The 23,311-nt window shown below is 39.5% G+C and overlaps 1 protein-coding gene across 3 annotated transcripts in view; it reads left to right on the top strand.

Moving 5' to 3' along the window:
• atg7 (ATG7 autophagy related 7 homolog (S. cerevisiae)) overlaps positions 1–23,311 on the top strand; it is a 57,391-nt gene that overhangs the window by 9,546 nt on the left and 24,534 nt on the right. For all 3 annotated transcript variants that reach the window (XM_026167707.2, XM_080301792.1, XM_080301793.1), the window contains exons 10-18: positions 160–250; positions 426–570; positions 2,098–2,256; positions 4,826–5,020; positions 6,419–6,664; positions 8,138–8,253; positions 13,518–13,593; positions 16,980–17,060; positions 21,638–21,760. In XM_026167707.2, the coding sequence (XP_026023492.2) occupies positions 160–250; positions 426–570; positions 2,098–2,256; positions 4,826–5,020; positions 6,419–6,664; positions 8,138–8,253; positions 13,518–13,593; positions 16,980–17,060; positions 21,638–21,760 (1,232 nt within the window). The remainder of the gene's footprint in view (positions 1–159; positions 251–425; positions 571–2,097; positions 2,257–4,825; positions 5,021–6,418; positions 6,665–8,137; positions 8,254–13,517; positions 13,594–16,979; positions 17,061–21,637; positions 21,761–23,311) is intronic.

Raw genomic sequence — 23,311 nt, 5'->3', positions numbered from 1 at the left:
CATCTCAATTAAATAAAGGTTTTGGTGTATTAGAAGTTTCATTAAAGTTGTTCTAGCCTGAAAGTGTTTCTGTATGTATGTATGCATTTATGATTTTTGCTTATTTTACATTGCAAGTGTGTTTTTTGTTGTTGGTTTTTTTTTTTCCTTTTTTGATAGCTTGTCCCAAGAGTGTCGGCTGGGAGAAAAATCCAAAAGGAGCCATGGGACCCAGGATGGTCAACCTCAGTGAATGCATGGACCCCAAACGGTGAAATAAATAATACACGTATTTGAACTTCAGCAGGTTGTCTCGACCACGTCTACATGCCTAAATGCATTGAGTTGATGTCCAGTGATTGCTGATTAGATATTTGCGATAACAAACAGTTGGTGAAGTGGCTAGTGCGTGTATGTCTTCACCTGTCTTACTTAATTTTTTATAGGCTTGCAGAGTCTTCAGTAGACCTGAACCTGAAACTCATGAGATGGAGGCTGGTTCCTTCCCTGGACTTGGACAAAGTGATCAACACAAAGTGTCTCCTTCTAGGTGCTGGGACACTTGGGTGCAATGTGGCCCGGACACTCATGGTAAGGATAGAAAATCAAATCAGTGGGTAGACAGGGTGATGAAGGTATGCTAGAATTTGGATAAGTGCTCCTTGGAAAGTGTTATGGCTCTTAATTCATTAGGGTCTATGACTTGCTTAACCAGAAACTGTTACAGAAGATTTTTTAAACACTGATGTTAGTAAAGATGAGAAATGTTATGTTTTGATGATGGGTAGTATTTATTTTTTTCATGCTATGTTAAGGTGTAGCCGCAAGTCAGGTTACGAAACCTGTATAAAGGTTACTGCAACTTACAGGACAATCCATACAAATACTGCTAATACAACAATAATAAGCAGTAGCCCCGTGCCATTATCAAGACAGTTATCCTAAAAAGTGTAGATTTAACATTATTATCATATTACTGTGTGTCTCAGATTACATTTATACAAAAGAGAAAAAAAGGACTACTATTCTTCTAACTAATATGCTAGCATTACTGTTTCCACTGTTAACAGTATACATACACATACATGATGCTTGTTTGTTCAGAGTGTTTTTGGAACCACTGACTTTCACAGGAACATGCTTGAAGTCAGGATTTCATCAAAGGTTCCTTTAACAGAAGCTCATAAGCTTTGCAACAATTGTCAGGTTCACTGTTTCACTGTCACACACCTCAATTTTTTACATTCTTTTTATATGTCTTTATTTGATAGTTGAGCAGTTAAGATAGACAGGAAATTGGGGAGAGAGAGGAGGGGAAAGCAGGGGTTGTAGTTGAACCTACGCCACTGCACTCCAACCACGTGGCATGTGTTCACCAGGTTTTACAAAGATTAGAAGATGCTCGATGTTAATTATTTTTCATTCTGGGGATGTAGGCAGCACCTCTCTATAAATAAACCTTCTCTTAAACTGATCAGCTGACACACTGTTCACCACTTGTTTCACTTTTGGTGTCTGAACATGATGTGTGCCATAAAGTTTACAGTATACTGCAAATGAGTTATCTTGAATTGCTTTTGCTAACCACTTGAAATTCTGAAACAACTTTAGCGTTTTAATTAATTTGCACTCACAGAACAGAAGCATAGACATGTCACATTATTTGTGATGATATAATCTTGTCCAATTATCAACTGGACAAAATAGATTTTCTTTCATTTTTAAAAATCCTTTCCATCCATATCAGTGACTTAAAAAACTTTTTTAAAAAGGCTTACTCAGCTTTTAATATTTTTTTCAGTGTGAAAAACAACAGCTCTGATCTGCAGGTGCAATCATCATCCTTGGTGCTTGCTTTTTTTCACCAGTTATTTGATTGTCTTTCACACTGAACCTGGTGTAATGTAGAATAGAACTAAAATTATACAGTTGTTTAACCTGCACACTAATGCACCCATTATTTCAGAGTTAGATTATAATTGCACTAAGTATTCATTTTAAATGCACACAAGGCACACCATCTCCCACTCATTGTCACTGAAACTGTTTACAAAGCGCCATTTAGGTCAGTGTTCATGTCAGTAAATGGTCGATTATGGTTTTTCCATTTTTCTCCAGGGATGGGGAGTGCGACACATTACATTTGTAGACAACGCAAAGATCTCATACTCCAATCCAGTGCGGCAGCCGCTTTATGAGTTTGAGGACTGTCTTGGAGGTGGAAAGTCCAAAGCCATGGCAGCTGTTGACCGACTTACCAAAATCTTTCCCGGTGTGGTACGTCGAATAACAATGCTTAACTGTGTAATATGACGCCTGTATTTCTGCTCATATTTTAGAGTTAAAGCATGCCCTGCTTCTTGGAAGCCAATGATTACAGTCTGTCATAATCCCTGTTATTCATTTCTTCAGAAATCCTGTGATTCTGTTCTGCATATTTCAGCGTTATATTGGAATCGCACCAAGCACTCATTTGAAATGCACACAAGGCACAGTGCCTACTAGTTACTGTCACTGATGATGCTCACAAAGTGCTGCTGAGGCCAGTGTTCATGTGATAAATGGAGGTTAATTATCTTAAAATAACATTGAAAAAGATGCATTTGTAATCACTGTACAACTGCACTGAATGCAATTGCCATTTTACTATTTTTAGGTTTTTAATTGTATTCCTGTTTGAGTTCTTGTAACTTAGATGTGAAGTACACACCATGGAGAATAATAAGAGTTGGTTTTTATGCATATTACTGCTGGTGGTTTCAATACTTTGCAAATTAATGAGTGGGTTCTCTGTGGGTGGGGTTTTTGTTTTCTTTTTTCTTTTTTTTGGGGGGGGGGGGGGGGTATATATTTCAGCAAATGAAAAAGCAGCCTAACAAACACTCAAGAAGGGCTGTGGATTGGTTTGAAAGGGGGCAGCCTATTAAGCGACTAGAAAGTGCAAAGACTGGCTGCATATTTATAACGTGAGTCACATGTGCAGTATGCATTTCAAAATGAGGTGATTCACTTGTGTGTGTGTGTGTGTGTGTGTGTGTGTGTGTGTGTGTGTGTGTGTGTGTGTGTGTGTGTGTGTGTGTGTGTGTGTGTGTGTGTGTGTGTGTGTGTGTGTGTGTGTGTGTGTTTCCATGACCAATCATACTGTTTTCACATTAGCTATAAACATTTAAGCCAAAAATGATTTCTCCTTCTGAAAACATGACACTTCAAAGCTGGAGTGAGTTGACTGAATCAATAGCAATCTAATGGACAGCAAATACAAAGCTACTGCCAGGAGATTTTTGGCATAGCTTAGAAAAAGCATCCAGACAGGTTGCTTTGCACAGATAATAAAATTAGCCTCACAGCACATCTAATGCTCACAAACCAAACACGTTATCTTCACTTTTAAATCTGGAGCGAAATCCACTTCTGGAGCCTCTAAATCATTTTTAAAGCATTTGAAGACACACACACACACACCTGTCATGTCATCAACTTGACATCCAGGTCTCTCGCCACCCTGGCCCACCCTTATTTTCAGTTTCTCTCTGAATGTTCTGGGAATGAAATAGAAAGTGAAAAAACGGACACGTGGCCCCGTGTGGTCATGACGTGTCGTGACACTTTGTGTTTTCACCATCAAACTAGCTGCATCCACACCTGCTCCTATTTGTAACAGTGTGAGCGTGTGCCTGCTTGGCTTCCCTCCCTGCTTGTTTTTCTGCAAACGTATGGGTGTCAGGTGCAACTGTGAAAGATGGAAAGACAAATATGAAGAGGGTGAGCTGAAAGTGCAGAAGTACTTTAATTGAACTGGGGGAATATGGTTCAAACAAGGTCACAATGTTGAAAATGTCAGGCAGATTTCTTATTTTGTATGTGGGCGAACACCTGACACAAGTCACCTGACATTTCCAGGAGCTTCTTTTTCTCGCTTAAAATTTGTTCTCATCAAAACTGGATCATCAACAGCGGCTTGTTTGGATTGTTTTATTTTTCCAGAAAGTTTTTTTTTCTCACACTCAAAAAGATGTATGTCTTTCTTGGCTGTAGGTTAAGGATGTTTATAGAGGAAATTGGAATATGATTACCACCTCTGCAGCTTAGCAACACTTACGTCAGTGAAATATAAATTCAAGACTTGGTTGACAAGCTCCCACACTTACAATGTGAGGAGTGAAGGCAGAAGACCCACTTATTGAGTAAAAGTGGCATTTTTATTTTTTCTTGTTCAAATCTCGCACTTCTGCTTTGCCCTTTCTGTCCTTCTCTTGACTATGAAATGACTCTTGACATTTCCGTTTGCCTTGTTGTCGAGTATACGCTCCCTGGAGATAAACATGGCACGAGAATTTTGGCAGTGGACAACAAAAGACTGAACATTGCCTTTTTTAAGGATATTTTGTTGACTTTAAGATGATCTTTTATGTTTTATTTTCATACTGCTGAGTTATACAGGACCTTTTTTTTTTCTGATCTCCCCAGTCTGTCAGTTACCAGACAGCAGATTTTCAATCTGTGACTGAGGAAATCCATATTTTCATGTCTCAGAAGATTTCTGTAACCTGACTTCTTTTTATGTCTAAGGTGCTTTTGGAATGGCACTATTCTTTTATGTCCTTACATATTTTATACTATAGAGATTTGAGCCAGATGTACTGGAAAAAGAATACCTCCTGAGAGTATTAAAAGTTGGTTTCCCCATAAATAATGTATGCATATGAATCAAATACATTTTAATAATGTCAAAGAGAGCTGATTGTGCAAACAAAAGACTTGTACATATTGTACATATCGTGCTAGTTACCACACATGTCTGCTCAATTTGTAAGCCGTTCCTTACCTCTATTTCTTTCTATTGCAGAATGCAGAAGGTTACAATATGAGCATCCCCATGCCTGGCCACCCTGTGAATTTCTCTCAGGCCACTCTGTCTCAGGCCCAGAGAGATGTCGAGCAGCTGGAAAAGCTAATTGAAGAGCACGATGTGGTGTTTTTACTAATGGATACAAGAGAGAGCCGCTGGCTGCCTACAGTTATCGCTGCCAGCAAGAGGAAGGTAGGAAGGAACGGTACAATATGTAGAATGAACGGTCACAAAGCAGTGCGGTAGGGTGTGTGTGTGTGCGGGGGTGGGGTTCGATTATAGCTCCACTTATAGTATTTTACATAAAAACAATGAATGAAATGATGACATGCAATGTGAAAGTGGACACCTGCAACGAAGTGTGCACTCATGATTATTATTAAACTCTGCAGTTTAGCGGAGCTACTTTCAGCTCATTATTTGGTTCTGCACATTCGCCCTGTCGCCGCTCTCATGAACTCGCTTAGAGGAGACAGCTGTTTTCAGCAAAAAAGCTCTAAATCAATCCACTGAGCAGCGTCGTGTAGCAACTAGACAAACTAGTCTGTGAATAAAAGTCAAACATAAAACACCAAAAAGACCAAAATAGACGTAAATATTCAACCTTTTTACCTAAATGACTAGAAAAGTAATTAGAAACAAAGTTTTTAATAGTTCATTGTTTTATACTGCAGATTAAAAGTGCATGTTATACTCCACCTTTTTAATTGTTTTATTCTTTGCTATTAGGGACTTTTTGTAATCTACACAATGAATTGTAAAGGATTTTATTACTTTATCTAGTCTCTACTGGCGCATTGTAGTCTAGTCTCAGATGTACATAAACAGAACAGGCTTTATGAGCTTTGTTGAGAATATTTTGATAGTGGCACAGGAAATCAATACCATGGATTTAAACAGATCTGTTTGCTCAAAGGTTACTTTGGACCTCAAGCCACAGTGCAGCACTCTGGCAGGAGACATTAATGTCTTTTTAACTTTGTTTTTCTTTTATTTACCTTTAAGCTTGAATCTGAAATTGGGAAGCCCTTTCACTTCTCCTTCGGGAAACTAAGATTGCTTGATAACTCAAGTCCAACTTTTCTCTTTACCATTTTATATTAATGTTATTTTATAATTTGCCATGCAAAATTGGATTTATTGAACATTGTGTCAGGAACTTGTAATGCTTCCAGTGGGAACAGTAATGCAACTCTTATGTTGCTGTGTGCTGTTAAGTGGGCTGTTGATGAGGTTTTTTTCTGATGGCTGGCTCAACTGAGAGGTTATTTGGCCATTTGTGCCATGGAGCTGTTTCAGACTTCACTGCTAATTGGCATCAAAATTTGTTTCAAGTGCTGCTCCAAAAATGTAGATGCTTTCCGTAGAGGCCAGTAATGTTTTATGTGATTGATTTTTTAAAAAATAATCCAACATGATGTTCCCTTATTGTCTGCATAAGAGAAGCCACATTTAACTGGTTGAAAATGTACTCAGGGCAAATGGCAAAAATATCAGTAATCAAGCCAAAGCAATTTTGATTCTTTTTTTTCTGTTGCTTTGTAAAAAAGCTTTTATGACCATGATTTACCATAATTGTTATTTTCACAGCTAGTGGTGAATGCTGCTCTAGGATTCGACACATTTGTCGTGATGCGCCACGGCCTGAAGAAACCTCCCAACACTCAGAGCGTTTCCACCGAGCCGGACTCCTCCCCTTCCTGCTCCTCTGCCTCCTCGTCATCCTCCACACCGGCCGGTGCTGCGCCCGCTGTCCCGGGATCGTCCCTGTTTTCAAACATCCCAGGGCACAAGCTTGGCTGCTACTTCTGCAATGATGTTGTGGCACCAGGAGATGTAAGGAAACCACACAGATAACAAGTATACACTCAACTAAGTAGCTCACCTAATGCACTCAAAACCAGGTAGACGCTGCTGCAAAGTCGGCTGTGTTGTTTACAGGAGTTAAAATTAGTGATGGTCGCATGAGCGAAATCTCTTTTCAGATGTTATTTTCAAGCAAACAAGGTTTTGAAATGGTCCCAAGCAAACAGAAGCTGAAGTGAAAATGATTGCTATTAAAAAATTACGGTCCCATATGAGATATGAACTCGAATCTCCTGAGTGAAAGTCTCACATGATTCCTGTTTTTATGCTTAACTGTTAGGAGCATCACATCAGTGTTGTGTTTAAGGTTGCCTGCACACTTCGTAGTCATCAAAAATCTGTTGCTTTTAAATGCAGCATTTGGTTTAGTTATTGTTTGGTTTTCATATTTTTGAGAAAGATGGTTGTAATTGTTTTTCTGTAAGAGTAACAATATGCAAATCCCCCCCCCAAGAAAGAATAAAACAGAACTTGCAGCTTTGTAGCCTCGACACCCACATTCCCACATTCTGCTTGTGTCTCTGGATGTTCTTTGTTTTGGGGATTTTGGATTTTCTCCTTCTCTTGACCTTTTCGGAGTAATGCACGAAGATTCTTCATAGGCTATTAAAGGCTGTGGCATTTGTTGGAAACTTGCTGCAATGAGCTCTGACTTCTACTGTAAATGCCATATGTGTCGGTCTCTCTGTGAAACATTAAAGTAATACTAAGATTTGAACTTGAGGCAGAGCCTGCTATCAGTATATTCTAAATGTTGATCTAAGGTTGAGTTCAGTGAATGAATAAATATAGAGTTTTGCATATTGTTTTAAAGGTTTAAGTGAGACAGGCCTGAAGCAAAATGATACAGATTGTCTAAACATATGGGACATATTCAGTGTGAGAATGTACTGCTGCAAAAATAAAACATGACCAGAAAATAAAAATGAAATGCCTTTGACTCTAAAGGGCTACATGTCAGATTTTGTAGCCATTCCCCTGGTAAGCATGTGTGGTCCACAGCGTAATATCCCCAAAATGAATATTTGCAGGTTTGGCACAAACACTAATGATCCGTTCATCCATCCATTAGCAATACCCTCTTACCCTTTTACATGTGAGCCGGAGCCTGTTCCAACTGACACTGGCCAAGAGGTTTGCAGCCACTGACACTAATGGTCCATTTATGAAAATACTATGGCATTACTAACACCCTGCTCAACTGGAAGTATCCGCTAGTCATCAGTGTGTCATAAACAGCTTGTGATCAGCAACTTGGTCAGAATTCCCCTGGAGAAGTCCTTCAGCCAGTGCCAAGGTTTCTCACCTCTCGTTTCTCTACTTATTGTGGAGAAAGTCCTCTCAGGTTTACTGGATTGACCTTTGGCTTTTTGGAGTTCCAGGACATGATTCTCTATATTGATCTTCTTACTATTTTTGCTGTGTTTTGTTTTGCTAAAATAGTCAACCCGGGATCGGACTCTGGATCAGCAGTGCACAGTCAGCAGACCAGGTCTTGCCATGATTGCCGGAGCGTTGGCTGTTGAGATGATGGTCTCCATTCTACAGCACAGTGAAGGGTAAGTATGACAAAATATATGTTTGCTACTAATAAGAAATTGAAGTTGTATTAAGGGTGTAACTACTGGCCGTTATACTTGTGTAGATTTTGATGCAAATAGTCGCTGGGACATCACTCATGGGTTTATTTAGAAGTAGATTACTGTTTTGATTACTGGATTCTGTGAACATGAGCGCGATCATATTGATGACCAGTAGGTAAAAGCGAGCCATGCCCCAACTGTACAACCTATTTTATGCTTAATAGGACTGTTATTTACGAAATGAGCCTTGTACTGTATTGAAGCGACCCCGAAACTAATGGTTGAAGCCACAAAAAAATGTTGACTGAGGGAATAAATCGCTGTTAGAAGTACAGTCATCTTCTCATCGACTGCTAAACAGACACGTCTCCTTTGCAACATGTGTCCTTCATTATTGTTTAATTTGTTTATGTATATATTTACTTATTTTTGACTGTGGTTATGTGTAATGAACAGTAACTGTAGGCTAAGAAGGAAGTGGAGCCTGATGTCACAGAGTTTAAAATACTCAAATATTTACTGGGAGAGACCAGGGTGGACAGGATAAGGACTGAGTATATTACAGAGAGAGAGCTACAGTTGGATGGTTTGGAGATAAAGTAAGAGAGGCAAGGTTGAGAGTAACATGTGCAGACAGAGAGGGGAGTGGATATATTGGGTAAAAGGATGTTGATGATTGGGCTGCCTGGCAAAAGGAAAAGAAGAAGAGAACACTTATGGATATAGTGAGAGTGAACATCTAAAATGCTTCATTTGACAGAAGAGTTTGCAAAGGTTAGGGTGAGATGGAGCCATCTAATCTGCTGTGGCAACCACTGAAGAGAGCAAGTGAAAGAAAAAGCAGGCTAGAAAGATGCTAGTCTAACAGTAGCTTTACATTAATTCTTGATTACAGATGTACACAAAATCATTAGCCCCCTGATGACATTTTAAGTTGTTGTCCAAATTTGCCCATGTGCTTTTTTTAATTTAACAGAATCAGGGATCTTCAAGATAGCATTTCTAAACATATTAGTTTTCTTTAGAAATCATAAAATACTTCAATTTTCACACAATAACATAATTATTATAACAAAAACATACCAGGCTCAGTATTGTTACCCCCCTGAAAAACGACCCTTTTGTAGAGCAATAGCACAAACCAGTCCTGATGTCCTTTAACTTTGTAAAGCTCGACGGATGTAAAATTGAGTTAAAACTAAAGGATATTTTCCCATTTATTCACTTGAGAAGGCTTCAGGCCAGAAACAAAAGAAAATCAGTTTAGACTGGAGAAAAAGAATCGTTGATACTCTCAAAGCAGGAGATGGATATACAAAGCTATCACAAGGTTTATAATTGTCGAAAGCTGGAATGAGAAGTATAATCAAGAAATTCAAAGAGAGCGACACAGTACAGAGCAAGCCTGGCAAAGGTAGGAAGTGAAAGAGTTCACTCATTCATAGAAGAAGGTCGCTAAAACCCTGCACAGAAATGCACTGCAAGGCTGTAGACTGAGGAAAAACTCAATTTCTGCGTGGACACACCTTCAAGCCAGACTCAAGTACACTTGAAACAACCTGAAGATTGTGCATCATTTAATCACATAAAGCTAGACAACTAGAAACTGAAAACTAGAGCTATTTGGCTACAGAGACACTGCTTATGTTTGGAGAAAGAAGGAGAGGCGTAAGAACATCAACCCACAGTGAAACTTGGTGGTGGGAGTATTATGTTTTGAGGATCCTTGAGTGTGACTGGAACTGGGAATCTCGTCAAGAAGAAAAACGATTTTAAAAGAAAACCTCAAGCAGTCAGCGTCAAAACTGGATAGCTGTCTTCCAATAAGACAACAACCATACATCCCACCTGGTGAAGAACAATGTCAATGGTACTGACTGGCCTGCACAAAGCCCTGACTTGGATTCCCCTGAAAATCTGCGGATTGACTCAAGACTGACAGACAGGTAGATAGGCATATAGATACATAGACACTTTATTGATCCCACATGGGAAATGATTGTGTTATGGCAGCAGGAAAGAATGAAAAGAATAAAAATGGTTCAGTCTACAATAACTAAACAACATAGTTATAGTAAAAGTGACGCGGGCACTTATCAGTTTTTTTTAAAGGAAGAGTAAGAACATTAATATACATTAATGTTAATAATACATTAATAAAGAAGATATAACACAGGTAATATCTATAATGCAATCTTCCTCAGGTGTGGAGTTGAGCAGGGGAGATGGGATGTCCATGTTTGTTCAGTGACCTTCTGTCCCTCATTGACTCAGACGCCTCCAAATTTTGGCCAATGATGCTTCTGGCCTTTCGAATCAGTTGGCATCTCTGGCACTGACACTGACCCCCAGGAGAGAACAGCAAAATAAATAGGGGAATTGTCACAAACTAGTAGAACTCCAAATCTTGCCGAACATGTTCTGTATCTGGACTTCATCAGAAAGAGGAGTCTGCTCGTCACCTTCTGCTACGCAGCATCACTTTTGATCTTCCAGTTCAGTCTGTTCTATTCAGGTGGACTTAGAAGTATCCGTAGCTGCCCATGTTGTTAATGGGCCGTGTCACAGATTTTCTTTCCTCCGAAGGTCAACCACCATCTCTTTGTCTTGACCTTCAGAAGCAGGTTATTTCTGCCAGACCACTCCACAAAGCTCCTCACCAGCTCCCTACAAGAAACAACTGCAGGCTGTTGTCCAGCAAAAACAACATATAACTCAGTATTAGCATTGGTGGGGAGGGGTAGTTTTTGTAAAATAATTTTGTATTTGTGTGCAAAGTAAATGCCAGCATCCAAAATAAAACTAGTATGTTTGTAAAAACTGTGTTAAAAATCCTTTGCTCTGTTGAACTGCACTTAGAAAATACTTTAAAACATTTCATTTTCATACGAGCTAACAATTCTGTCATCTGTATGTCTGTTTAAAAATAAAACAGCAGCTCATTTAAGCTCAGCAGGACATGGCTATGGCTATGTAACAAACTGTTAGCTGGGGGATCTTAGACCACTTTGATCCAGCCTATCCCAGCAGTCATAGTGTAAGAGGCAAGGTACAGCCCAATCATATCCAGCCCAGTCTAAGACTAATGGAAAAACAGAAAACTCTTTGCTCTCACATCCACACTGGGAGCCAATCTAGCATCGTCATTTAACATAACATGAGCGAACATACCAACTCCATAGAAAAGCCTTAGCCAACCAAGAAGTTTGAACCCAGAACCTTCTTGCTGTGAGGCATCAGCGCTAATGCGCTGCACTGTCAAAGCCCCAAACCTGCATTTACTTGCTTTCATCTATAAGGGTAACTACACTTACACTTTCTGGTAAAACACTGTCACCTGGTGGTGAAATTTTTAGTTAAATTTTACAAATTCTGTTTACACTTAGATACATTTTACACTTGAAAAAACTATATATGTTAGAAGGGAAAAAACCGTGTGTATACTGAGCTATGCATCAAGGTTTGACTGCTTTTAATGCCATTAGATCGATATTTTAACACAAGAGTCACTTTTGGAGCAGCCTCACGTAGTCATTAGACGATCTGGAGTTTTTAGCTAAATGTCAAACTGGCTTTATTTTTTGACACTGAAGGTTGACCCTTGCCGTGACATTTTAGACCTGTACGCAACCTTCATCTTTTATGTATTAAAATGTATGGTCTGGCCATGCATTCATAGGTTGAAGTGTTGGGCAAAGTGTGAGAGGTTGACAGCAGGTATTCTTGTCTCTTACCGGTGTCAGTGGATATTTCCCAATGAACACTTGAGTTTATTTTCAGCACAGTCTGCTTGACTCTTGCGTCACACCTCTGGTTTTTGTGTTTCTGGTATACAATATATGCTTCTCAGCATGGTGCTAGAAAAAAAATCATACTCAGAATCATAGTAGAAAAAAAGTTTTTATGTCATACTGCCCTCTTCTTTTACACACACAGTCCACATTCCAATCTGGATTTAATAAAACATCCTTGCAAACACTAGAGGGCTAGCACTCTCCTCCCTTAGTGAACGGCCCTGATTACCAGTACCTGTCTGAAGTACTCTCATCAGTGCTTCACTCCAGGCTTAAAGCTAAGGGAGATGTTACCTTTTTGATGGAGCAGCACAGCAGCTGAGGTCTCACTGCGCTGCAGGTAGCATTGGTAATTTGGTTGTAGCACAGTCCTCCCCCCCCCCCCCCCCCCCCGAAGAGCTTTTTCTCATTTTCATGCTTCAAAAGCTCTAACACAGAGGTTCAGTCAGCCCTTAAGTTCTCTTTGCAGTCTGTGCTAGCTCGATATTTCCGTCTCTTAGAATGTGTATTTTTTTCTTAACGCCAATGGGGATGTGTCCATGCCTATTAAGTGTGTAGTCATGTGCACGGGTGTGTCTTTGTGAAAATGGAATTGTGTGTGCCCTTTTTGGTGAAAATCATACTAAAGTGGCTGCTTGCTGGGCCTGATAAGACAGCCATTTTCTCTCAGAATGTTTTTGAGATGTTATAAGCTGTTACAAAGCCGTTCTTTCGGTCCTGGATAAAAAGCTTAGAAAGTAAAGGAGAAGGTGAATTTCCATGTGCTTTTTCCAGAACTTCTGTGTTTATGTAGCTCCTTGCTTTACACCAAGATCTCTCTGTGTCTTGCTTCAGCTACTGTCTGTGTCCTTGTTTTTATCTTAGTAGCTGTGTTTGTGCCTTTCTGTATAACCCCAATTCTTCCAGCTCTTTATCCCAAAAAAGCCCCTTACACCAGCTCTCATTTGAAATCTTACTCCATAGCAACCACTGGCTTTAGAAAATTGGCACTTCAGGATTAATGTTGCTGCAGTTTGACAGAGATTTCTGACTTTGCAAAACCACTGTCAGCTCAGCGCGAGATGTGATATTTCACTTATTGTTACCCACACAAAGTAGAACCTTTTAACCCTGATTACATTTACTGGGGAGCAGGAGCTCTCAGATCACATGAAAAATGTAAAACCTTTTAATATTCAAGGAAGTAGGATCTATTAGTTCTCAGTATAGAAAACCAAAGTCAGTGTTTCTTAGCAGCACATTTAGATTTGCTGTGTATAATAAAAAATCATCAGAATGCAGTGTATTATAATTTTCTGTGGAAGGTTGTTTAAGCAGGTTTGCTGGTTTTAATTCTTCATCTTATTTATTTATTTATTCATTTATTACTTATTTCTTAAAAACTGCCAAAATTGCACAAGCATGTGTGTAGGAATATAAACTTATGTCCCTTTTCTTCTCCTTCAGAGGCTATGCAGTGGCCAGCAGCAGCGATGACAGAATGAACGAACCTCCCACCTCGCTCGGTCTCGTGCCACATCAGGTCAGACATATAGATGCACTCATATGAAAATCTGAAATTAATAACTTGCAAAATGTTGCTAAAAATCCAAAGTATGCATGTAAGAGTTAAAAAAAATAATAAAAAGAATTGCATAACAGACAGTAAACTGTAATTGCTGAAGTTGAATTCAGGGTCAGCATATTTACAGGCTATTAAAGTTTTCCAGACACCTACATACAAAGCTCTCAGTGACTCAGGGGAACAAGTGGCAGATCCTGAAGGCGGAGGCTGAAGTATTGCTTTAACATTCTGAAAAAGCTGCATTTCACTGAGAGTCCAGTTTGGGACTGCGAAGAGAACAACAGTGCAGAAGAGAGATAATTGCAAAGGAGTATCTCAGCATTCACCCCAAGAAGAAATGATTATGTTTTGATTCAGCAAGTGAAAAGGGGCACAGTTTGCTGTGTTGTTATGCATACTCTGTGAAAAGAAGGACAAGCAGAAATGATGGAAGTGTTGCGTAATTCAGCAGCCTCGCTGTTATAGTATTTCACTAAGTGCCCTGCACACAACCTTGCCTTAACAGCTTGGCAAGTCAGTGATTTATTTTTTTTCAGTTTTTAATATTCTGCTGGGTTTTTGTCCACATCAGTACAAACATACATATGTAGAGACAACATTCTTACATCTGATGTTTTTTATTCTGTAACAATACACAAAGGTTTCCCATTTTGGTGACTTTAATAGTCATTAAATATGTTCAAACTGAAAGATCAAACATGACTCAAGGTTCCTAATGAGGAGACTTCATCATGCCTGGAAACCATCATAATTAAGAGATCTTAGTCTTTCCGAGCGCCAGAAGCCCATTTTCTGGGACAGGAAGAGATTTTCTGATATGCAAACTTTAGCTGCAGATTTGCATGTCTTTGTGCTTTATGAATTAGTGCCTTTCAGTCCTTTTGTAGAAATGAGTCAAGAGTAAGGCGCTATGGCTCGTCATAACAGGCAGTAACTAGACTTGAATTTGGTGCTGCCAAATAGAACAAAATTAATTCTTTTTCATAGCTCGAGAAACACGGCACTTGAGGTCAGGCAAGGCTCAGCTGGAAGCTGTGGCAAAGTCATAGCTCATAGTGATAATCAATGAGCTGGTTGCAGCAGCTATTATGGAGAAGAAAGGAAAAAGAAAGGGTCCGTGTGCTTATCTGAATAGTGCATCTTTGTGTAGCTCTTTTTCTTTGGTTTGTCATTAGTAAAACTCAATTTGCAAGTTTTTTTTGTGTGTGGGTTTTTTTTGTTTAATGTTTTTTGGATTGTGTTGAGCGTGATTGGACTAATGACACATTCAAATTGGATTTTGTTTAGTAATATATTCATTTTTTTTCATGTAATAGAAAAGTGTAAATATTTTTATTGATTTTGCAAATTACCTAGGACAAACTGTGCTCCTGGCTAAATGGTGGTTTTTCATCTCCTCTATTTACGTATCACCATCAATATTCATCATCATGAAAACTGCCTTTTGCTTGACACATCTGCTGGCAGCCAAACAACCCATCAAAAAAATTGGCATTCAAATGTGGTATTTTATGTGTGTGCTCATGTACAGAGAGAAGGTGCAAAAATGATTGGAGTGAAAAATGCAAAATAAGTAATATGCTTGAGACGCACACATTTATGTATAAATGACTGAGGTGCTCAGTCCCCCGTCACTCTGTGCCTATACAGCACTCTGCAGTTTGTTTGGGTTTTTTTTGTGGTGCCACAGTGACAGCTTCTGGTGATTTGCAAAAATTGCACACTTGTATCTCCATTGTAACTGAAGTGCAGCTATACCATTGCCTTCCCCTCGTTTTCACGCGCACTGTCAATTTTGTGCCCTTGAATAGAGCTGTGTTTGAGAGATGTTCTCAACATGTTTTTGATACTTCTGTGTGTTAAGCCCAAGCTAAATCAAATAATCAACATTAAGGGTTACTATAAGTAACAACTACTACAATAGCACTTTACTCTGATATATATAGAATTAAACTGGATTTAGCTATATTGTCCAGTTTCACAAACTCCAAGACCTTTTATCTTCAGTCCCTCAATTACGGTCCCCAAAAAACAAGAATATAAGGGGTGGACAGCCGGGCCTAAGGTAGAAAATAATCCAAAATATCAAAATTGCAACGTAGATAATGGATAAAATGATCAAATTAAGCATGGCCTTAATGTGGGAGGAATGTTGAGCAACTTGAACTGGGATCCAAAGCGGCACATATATTATCATCCCTTGAAGTCAAAAGCACTGATTCTCAGTGGAAATGATGCACCTTGATTGCTTTGATGTAACTCAAGGATGCTTTGATACTCCATGAAGTAATTAGTGGTCTTACAGTCTTGAATGACATGTCTGACGAGCCGTGCTTAAACAGCAGTTAATCTTCATGTGTTATCCAAACGCGTGTTGAACTGTGCCTGACGTCGACTGAGCACATTACTTGACACACATATGTCATATGTGGTCAGTTTATGCTCTCTACAGAAAGCTATAGAGTCTGTTCACGACTGTCTCACTCGCCCACGCTCATCCACTGGTCTGACCCCCCCCCCCTTCCCACAGTTTACCTTACTCTCTGGACATGGTGTGTCACCTGTCACTGCAGGTTAACACACAGCATAAGAAATGAGTTTGGTGCATATAAGGACGAACACTGATGCTCTTGATCTTAGAAACACCAAAAGCCATGAATTTCCACCTTTTCTCCGTCACTGGGCATCAGCAGTAATTGGCCACAAATGTTTGATATACTCGTCAGTCTCACCACCAGATAATTATACCCAGGAAATTGTTGCATGCTCCTCATGTTTTGTGTGTCATCAAAAAAACAAAAAACAAAAAAACCCCCATTATTGGCTGAAGCTTTTATTACAAAACAGGAAGCTGGGGGTGGATGAGGAAGGCGATTACAAGAATGTGATGTGAAAAGTGATACTGCAACATGCATGTATAGGATTAATTAAGAGTGAAGGCATTTAGCACTTAAAGATGATGAAATGAATCAAATTGAAACATGCCTTTATAACACCAGAGGGCGCTCTCTGCTTTCAGTTTAAACAGCATACAGAAATTGCTGGCAAATTTTCATTACATATGAAAATTTGTAATTTGTTTTGCATTTTCATCATGAAAATGCAAAATTTGTTTTGCATTTTCATGATTGTCAGTGGAAGCATTACTTTTTGCTTTCAAGGAATAAAAGCATCACCTTTGCCATTTCCTAGCAAGTCTCCTGGTGAACACACCGACTTCCAAAAGCTGCTTGTTTTTCTTGTTGTTTATCTTTTGTTAATGTCAGCTTGTCCCCTCTGTTGTCAAACCTTGATCACATAATTAGAATGTCTGCTCTTCTTAAGGGTCTTATTCTCCTCCACAGATTCGAGGCTTTCTTTCAAGGTTCGATAATGTCCTGCCTGCCAGCCTGGCCTTTGACAAATGCACTGCCTGCTCCCCCATTGTAAGTGGCACCAAATGTAACTGAATAGTTCTAATTATGTGTTTCTGAATCCAGTTTTGCAGCAAGACTGTGTTTTAATGTTGAACTGCACTTTGCCAGAAAAAAGTAGATACAATGTAGATGTGCCTTGATGCATCCCTCAATCATCCAGGTAAGGAAATCCCAAAAAATGGATTCTGTTCTGAGACTAGCACCAATGAACAATGGGCTGTGAGGTCTATATATATCCCCTGCTTAAAGTATCGAAGTATCAGATTAGATTCTGTTATTATGTGACAACATTGTTTCCAAACACAAATTGCAGCCTTAACAGAAATAGGGGGATTCCCATCTCTCCTATTTCCACATTGTGAAGTCAGTGTTGAAATGCAGTTCTTTGAGGAATACTGAATCCACACAGAGAGAGACACAGAAAAGCTGGTAAAAGCATATGGTAACAATCAGGCAGCAGTTGTTCATTGATGTCAGTAACTGTCGTTGAGTGTAATTAGCTCCCACTGCTGCTCTCTCTTTTTTTGTCTGTGTGTATGTGTGTGTGTGTGTGCATGTGCATAGATGGGTTGTTGAAGGGTTCACATATCCTAACTAAGGCCAAGTGGGGTAAGAGAAATTGCCCTTTGTGTTTTGTTTTGTTTTTTCTTGTAATAGGTTGATATCCAACTGGCCAGTGTGGCTAAGTGTGTAGCAATGTGACTCATTGTTTTTACACTGGTGTAAGACTGGGAACCAGGGGAGTCGCGATAGAAAAGTGCAAATTAAAGAAGGAGAAAGTTTTTTTTGTCATTTCGTGGCTTTTGTTTGTTTGTTTGTTTGTTTTTTTAAATGGGAATAATATCGAGGGTTTATAAGCAGAGGAAGTAGAGCGTTAAAAGCAAGGGTGTTGTGATGAGTGGCGGGCTGGTTCAGTCTTTCATTCTTCCCTGATCTCAATGCACTCTTTGTGTCTATAAAGAGGTCATAAAGCCCCAGATCTATCACTTTCATGTGAAAGGGGAGAGAAACCAAGAGGCAGCAGGGGGAGGGAGTTGGCTAGCTTGTGCACTAAAAGTTTTTTTTCCACCTACGCTCTGACAAAAAAAAGAAAAAAAGTCTGCAGTTCCAGCCCATCTTAAGGTGTCATGTTTCTGCCTGTGTGACTGATGAGATTATTCGGTCTGCACAGAGGTTTCATATGGTTTGACAGAGATTGGGTAAAGCCTGTGTAGTTGGGAACAATGAACAACATGAGTTTGGAAAGACGATCCTTTGCTGAGGCAGGGATAAAGGTTATGTAGTGAAGCTGGTGAATATGTTTAATCCCACTCACACATCTTTTCCATCTGTTTTGCATTCGCTTATCATCCTTTCAGTCTCTTCTTTTATTCTTTTTTCAGTCTAGTCCTGTTTTACATCTCCCTCTTTCCTCTCGTACATCTTACCTTCTCTGCCTTACTTCTCTTCCTCCCCCACATCTCTCCTCCCATTGTGTGTTCCTCTAGTCCATCTATCGGTGTATTAAATAGTGTGTGGATGTGTGGGTTTTTGTGTGTGAGAGAGAGAGACAGCGAGTGCAGGTCTTTCTGCGTGTATTTCTGCCGCAGTCAGCTGTGTGCTGCCAGGTCTCTATGGAAACAAAACAATTCAGCCCCTGTCTGGGCTGGAGCAGTTCCTGTAGAGTTGGGGCTTTTCGCTCTGTGTGTGTGTGTGTGTGTGTGTGTGTGTGTGTGTGTGTGTGTGTGTGTGTGTGTATTTCCTAACTCTCTGGGGCTACAAGCCAATAAAACTATACGCCAAAGAGTAAATCACAGCTGACGTGGCTTTGTCTAAAACTGTGCCAGATACCTCTTACTACAGCTACTTGTACACACCACCAAATATGCTTCCACTATTAATAGCAAACATATACTTTTTCTGTTTGGGTTGTAAAGTTCTGACGACATTTGTAACTGGTCACTAACATAACTCACAGTGTTCCTCTGTCAAGGTGGTCTCTCTTTTAAACTTGTACTTGCTTGTGTTGTTTTATCTTCAGAGTAAATCGTCCTTATTAAACCACAGATTGTAAAGATGAAAAGCAAAGAATATAAGGAGTGGACAGCCAGAGAGAGTCTGCGGGTATTTTTTGTGCTATGTCAGGGGGTGAATTTCCATTTCATTGCTTTTGCTGATGTGTGATATTAAGTTTTTAAAGCACCAACCAAAAAAATTAATAGAAAATAATCAGATATAAAACATAGGATGCAATCATAAGTTACCACAAGTGCGCCCTGGGGAAAAAACAAAAAATAGTCCTTTAGATTGCCTGATCTCCTCTTCAAGGTAGTCTCCTTAGTCGGAGCTGCACAGCTGCCAGAAGGGCTTCTATTTTGGGAACGCTCAGTGGAAATCTTGTTTAAACCGCTCGCACTTGTGTGTCTGCATTTTGCGGTGGATGTAGTCCAAAATAGTAACCCTTTAACTTGAAATTCATAATGGGTAGGAGGATGAAGATGCAGGGCATCACTTCTAGCGAGTAGGTAAGATGGTAAGAAGGATGATTATGCTGATGTGCCCAGGAAAAAAAACTCAAAAAACTTCCAGCTACACATTCTTTGCTAGCTGTACCTTCTCGAAAGTGTCCCTTTTCACCAATACCGTTACACCCACAAACCTATAATAATGAGTCAGTATGGAGTTTTTAAAGCATGTGTCTGCATAGGCATGATGGCCGTTCTTGTTAACAGAGGAAGTGAGTCAGCAGGAACTGTTTACTCACAGTATTCAGAATATATTAGGTGTCACATTATGGAAACACAAAGTCCTGGTAAATTATGTGCTTAAGTTAAAAATGAAACCAGCTTAAACCACCATTAAAGCAGCTGTACTTTGAAAAGCATCCGGTCCCTCATATTCTTCAGTGTTTACAAGCAAATTTGAGTCCTTTAAAATTTGGTTGTAAAGGAGTCCTCTGTGTCACCAAGACCACCCACTGTTTGATATCTTTAGAAACTGCTAGAGGCACACGTGTAGTGTGTGATGCTTCCAGTTAATGCCTTCTGTATGGTTCCAGCTTCAAAAAGGAGGCCTGCCAACTGTCAATAAAGCTCAGAGATGCATTTATGTGGCCCCGAGTGGAAGGAAGCTTTGCTACAAGTGCACGTGTGAATCCATATGTCAGCGTTTATGTCCATATATGCAGCAACCCATCTCATCCAGATGTTTGTTTGTTGGTGAATTTGTAGTTTTGCTTAATTGATGCTATCCAGCAGCAGCACATGATCACTATTAAAGCCATCAGCACCGCGAAACACTTCAAAATTTTCTCCTTTTTTTGTAGTCTTTTCATTTCTTTGTGTGTCCAATTATAGTATTTACAACAATGTAATTACATTTTTATGGGAAATGCTCTAAACGCAGAGAGCCTTTGTGGACATGTTTTTCCAAAAGGTGTGTGTTTGATGCCCTTAGTACTGTGTTTGTGCAGTGACTTTATTAACTTTATCACAAGATCGTCATGGTCATTAGGTTGCTTCCTGTGTCATGAAAAGCTACATTTCAACAAAGTGGGTTATGGCCGTTGGCATCTCACATAACACACCCCATGGATCGAAGTGGAGAGTCAAAGAAATAAAAGAGAAAGAAGGAAAGAAAAGAGAGGTTGAAAAGATGAATGAGGGGACACATCAGTGTGTATTGTGTGCGGTGTGTCTGGCTCCAAGACTAGACGCCAGTCTGCGAACTCACACACACAGACAGTGATGCACACATTGTGTTGCTGTCTGAAGCAGAGGTAACTCTACACCTGCAGGGGAGGGTCTGTAGGCATCTATGAAAGGCTTTGCTAAGTCTAGCAGGGTAGTCCAGAGGGCAGAGGATCTGTGGATGTGTGGTTTTTGGAAAGAAGGTGTGGGTATTTGAAGTCTGTACTGTAGGGGATTATGGTAAACACCGCAGAGTGATTGTAGAGGTGCCGAATTGTGGTGTTACAGAAGTTAAGCCTGAGGGCCAGAGTTTTAAAAGTTCCTTTTTTAAAAAGTGTTTCTTCCATGCAAAAATTATGATCTGCTTTTATGTAATAATGTTTTTGAAGATACATTTTCTCATGTTGTGATTCTTTAGCATGGCTTACTTTTCCAGTGCAAGGCACATTTAATAAGGACACCAAAAGCGTAATGTGTGGGGAAGGAAAACATTTCATAACCGCCTTTGGCAAGATGTAACATATTACTAAAAAACACAGTAAAGGTCAAACAGTGCATTTAGGTTGTGGAACCTTTTTTTCACCTGTGTGAGTCCAACCTTTTAACTCTTGCACCTGAGCAAACTAAAAGAGGGCTTCGTCTGTTTAGTCAGCACGCACGGCGACATCTACATTTTCAGAAAGAGAAGATTTAGAGATTTTATCTTGTAAGTTTTTAAGTCATTTTGTATTTTTCCCAGTTACTTAGCCAGTTCACGATCAGTTTATGCTGATCAGCTGTTTCTGTTTACTTTCAGTGAAAGCAGAAGTGTAGTATCATAGCACACATAATTCAAACAATGGTGTAATACCCCAGAGTTGCATTTTGGATTAAATAACCTTTAACTGTTGTTATGTTTTCTTTTGTTTTTTAATCTAGGTCTTAGACCACTATGAGAGGGAAGGTTTCAGCTTCCTGTCCAAGGTTTTTAATTCTTCCCATTCATTCCTGGAGGACCTGACGGGGCTGACTCTGCTGCACCAAGAGACACAGGCTGCAGAGGTAGATTGCGTCCACACATACACCCACCCACACAAATAGGTGGAGACATGATCACAAAATGTGCTAAGTGTGGCAAACCTGGTCCTTGAGCCATAATGACAAGAAACTGATGTTTGTATAGCTGGAATGAGAGCTGTGTGTGTATTCTTTGAAAGTAGTTAAGCACACTTGTCACCAATTTTGTGTTTTGTTTCTGTTTGTTTGTTCTGTTTGTCTTTTTTAAATAATGTTAGCCACCACTGTCAGGTGAAGTGTTGTTGGGGTCTGGTTTGAAAGTGGGAGTAAAGAGCTCTGCGTGGTAGTGCATTAATAGTGAGTAAGTGCTCCAAAGAGCTATGATGATGCAGGTTGTAGCCTCAAAAATATATGGTGTTTTTTGATGTTTGCACTCTGGTTTGTACTTCACCTTAGCCCATGCTGCAGAAATTTATTATTTATTTATTTTTTATAAAACTGTCTCAGCAATGACGTTAAAACGAGTGATGAAAAGCTTTGTACTGCAGTCATTATCAGTCCTCTCCTCCGTGCTTCTTAAAACTTCTTTGATTTTATTGAAATTTGCTGTAGCAGTTCCCTTTCTTATCCATCCGCACAGGCCACAGACTGTTAGTTAGCTCCAGGACCGCATGCAAGCAAAAATCTGTTGATTGGTTGATTTTCAGTCATTCTTTTCTCTGCATAACTGGAAAGTTACAAAACAGACATGATTGCAGGATCATAAATCTATTTTTTTGCTACCACTGCTGCTCACCAACAGAAGGTTGTTAGTGGAAAGTTGTACACAGCACTGAAAAGGCTAAAATGGCATGAAGTTTTTACATCTTTACCTCAGACTGATAGTTAAACCATGTGTTCTAGTTTTGTTTTGTTTTTTGTTTTTTCTGAGTGAAATATTTTACCCATCTCTTTTATCTGTGCTCTTTATGGTGACCTCCCTACACCAACAAAAGTGATTAATGTGTTTTTAAAAAAGTTAAGGAGATTGATAAATGAGCTTCTCTGTAAATGCAGAGTCCCAAAAAATCAGTCCACCAGTTAGAAATATCCCCTGTTTTTCTCATTTCATTGTGCTGGATCAGTGTCGCTGCTCCACATTAATTTTAAAAGTCAGAAGTCTGGGCATGAACTTGTTTGCCTGCCCGTACACGTCCAGACACATCTGTGTTATAAGCGTCTTTTATATGTGGAGATTCAACATGAAAACAACACTGAGACAAATTCAGTTTAATGTTAATGTCATAATAATAAGATTAACTTAATATGGAAAATAACCTAAAAATGGGCGGACTTTCACTTGTCAATTCCTGACATCACCGTTAGCACAACCCTAGCCCAAAATATACTAATTGGTCAGATTGTTGGATTAGATTGTTGCAATGGAGTTGGACATTAATAGTAAAGAGGCCATTCATCAAATCAGCCGCTAGCCTTCACCTGTGGAAACTAGTTACTGCTGGACTGAGGTAACAGCATTAGTTAGATTTGTGAAGATGTTTCAGCTCCCATTGAAGAGACTTCTTCAGTTTTAAAAACAAATTGGTGGGGTCTCAG

Source organism: Astatotilapia calliptera, chromosome 5 (assembly GCF_964374335.1).
Source record: "Astatotilapia calliptera chromosome 5, fAstCal68.1, whole genome shotgun sequence".
Classification (NCBI taxonomy): domain Eukaryota; kingdom Metazoa; phylum Chordata; class Actinopteri; order Cichliformes; family Cichlidae; genus Astatotilapia; species Astatotilapia calliptera.
This window is presented reverse-complemented; position numbering and strand designations above follow the sequence as displayed.